The following is a 2,337-nucleotide window of genomic DNA, read 5'->3' as shown; positions in this document are numbered from 1 at the left end:
AAGGTCTGCCAGTCTAAAGAACCCTGATTTATATAAGTATTTAGGGACAGGGACAAATGAGCTCAGTATATAATATGTGCAAAGGCATGCTTCTGTTTATCATATTTCTTATTGACTTCATCAAATAATTTAAGTTTGCGATAAGTCATTAAAAAGGATTAAGGGGAAGACTATAAGCTTTTCTTCTGTATGTCACTTTTAAAATGCTTTCAAAAGTGAGCATGGGTCTGCTAGGGGGATGACTGGCAATAAATTTTGGCTGTAGAAGCATGAGCAACTAGTATTGGATCCACAGTACCCATATCAAAAGTGAGGCATGTTTGTACATGTTTCCAACTTCAGCACATGTCTGCACCTCCTACAATAGTGGGAAATAAGATAGGAGAATTTCTAATGCTTTCCAGCCAGCACAAAAATAAATGCAGTTTGGGGATCACTTAAAGACCCTCTATAAGGAAATCAGGCAGAAAGTGATAGAGAAAGGCATCATAAATCCTTCTCGGCCCTCCAGCTGTGTGCATCTGCAAAAACTCTTGTATATACATACATAGAGTACATACATACACCATAATAAATATACTTTGATTAAAACAAAACTATTCAAGTTGCTCAAAGTGATACTGGAAGTCTGTTTGGATGAGGCTCAAGGTCTATATGTCCCAAGGACAAATTTGGATATTCTTTCTAGAATAATATCATCAATTGAATAAAACAATGTATGAAAATTTTTTTAATTTTTGAAACCTGTAGGAATTTGCTGCACAATATAATCTAAGTTTAATGTAACTTTCATAACAACTAATATCTTGGAATTTGAGAAATATAGAAAATATATGAAAAAATGAAGATTAAGAAATATGATTTGGCTGGGCGGTGGTGGTGCATGCCTTTAATCCCAGCATTCGGGAGGCAGAGGCAGGCAGATCTCTGGGAGTTCGAGGCCAGCCTGGTCTACAAGAGCTAATTCCGGGACAGGCACCAAAGCTACAGAGAAACCCTGTCTCAAAAAAAAAAAAAAAAAATATGATTTGTAGTATTTTATTAAAATTATTTTTTCTCAGAGTAAGCAATTCAGTTTTTAAGAAAAGAAACATGAATATTATTGAGGAAATAAAATATGTACATATGTTTTATAATAAAAATATTAATACGGCATTTCAGACATTTTGAAAATTGCTTAACATTATAATCTCAATCCTCCTAAATAGCACACAAGCACAATGTAGATGTCAAATTCCTATGTACCTGCTGAGGTCAGAGGTCTCTCCCAAGTGCTCAATGTCAGAGATGTCCCCAGGGCTGAAACTTTGATGATAAAATAACTCTGAATAAAGTGCTTTCATCCTATCACAGAAGAACAATGCTAGGAAGAGAAATTTGGAAATTCTGTTAAGCTGGGAGGCTAAAGGAGAAAGAGTAGGTAAACAGAGAGACGCCCTAGGATTAGCCTATTTCCTAGTATGTCACTATTGAAAACAAACATGTTCATGTGTTGTTAAACATGCTTCATGAATGACTAAAAACAAATGCAATAAATGCATTTTTCTGATGAAGGATTACACTGCAATTTCATAGATGCCTTTTTTTTTCACAGTCCATAAAGGCTCTTTATTTATGTTTTACATCTCTAGAAAAAGAATCCCAGGATTTTCCCTCCTGTGTGCTTTCGTCTTGCCTCTTCATGGTCCATGATGCCAGCTGAGGTGGTCAGTACAATGAAGCCAAACTGACGGGATGGGAGCAGATTGTTCTGCCATTTTTCTAGGTCTTTGAGTTGCACATCAAATCTAGGGCTTATCACTCCACACTTGTTCAACCTGCCGGTGAGGTTCACGACGATCTTCCCAGCTCTGTGGTCGTCAATGATTTCAAATTCACCAATGTAACCGTGCTTCATCATCACGGTTAGGAACCGAACGATGACTTTGGAGCAGGACCTGATGAGGACCTGGCGTTTGCCTCTCTTCTCTGCATTGTTGATGCTTTTGAGAGCATCGGCCAGGACGTTCATGCGCACCATGGTGGCGGCGCAGGAAGATGGCCAAAAGAGCATAGATGCCTTTTTGTTGGAATATTTTCACATTATTCTCGGTTGATGTAGTCTTTCCACTTACTCTCACTATTTTGTAAACACACATATCATACACTTAGATCATATTGTTCCCCATCATGCTCTCATCACCCTTCAATCCCCACTGAGTTCCTTATTCCCTAAAATTTCTATTTTTTAATGTCTTAAAACAAATAACTTCATGCATTTAATAGGTTGAGGAACCCAGGTCATAGTGGTCCTGTGGATTTCAGGTACCAGTTTTCATGAGTCAGTTATTACATTTC

General features: G+C 37.5%; 1 protein-coding gene across 1 annotated transcript; it reads right to left on the bottom strand.

Annotated features, from left to right (window-relative positions):
* Window positions 1-1,586: 1,586 nt before the first annotated feature.
* LOC126487099 (40S ribosomal protein S15a-like) lies at window positions 1,587-2,040 on the bottom strand. The gene has a single exon (XM_050119754.1). It carries the CDS (start codon window positions 2,018-2,020, stop codon window positions 1,628-1,630), a length of 393 nt encoding a protein of 130 aa, XP_049975711.1. The 5' UTR covers window positions 2,021-2,040; the 3' UTR covers window positions 1,587-1,627.
* Between the last annotated feature and the right edge of the window lie 297 nt (window positions 2,041-2,337).

Source organism: Alexandromys fortis, unplaced genomic scaffold (genome assembly GCF_014885135.2).
Source record: "Alexandromys fortis isolate MF-2015 unplaced genomic scaffold, M_Fortis_MF-2015_v1.1 scaffold_96, whole genome shotgun sequence".
NCBI lineage: Eukaryota > Metazoa > Chordata > Mammalia > Rodentia > Cricetidae > Alexandromys > Alexandromys fortis.
This window is presented reverse-complemented; position numbering and strand designations above follow the sequence as displayed.

Coding starts and splice junctions, on each gene's coding strand:
- LOC126487099 (XM_050119754.1), bottom strand. CDS start 2,020: ATGGTGCGCATGAACGTCCTGGCCGATGCTCTCAAAAGCATCAACAAT.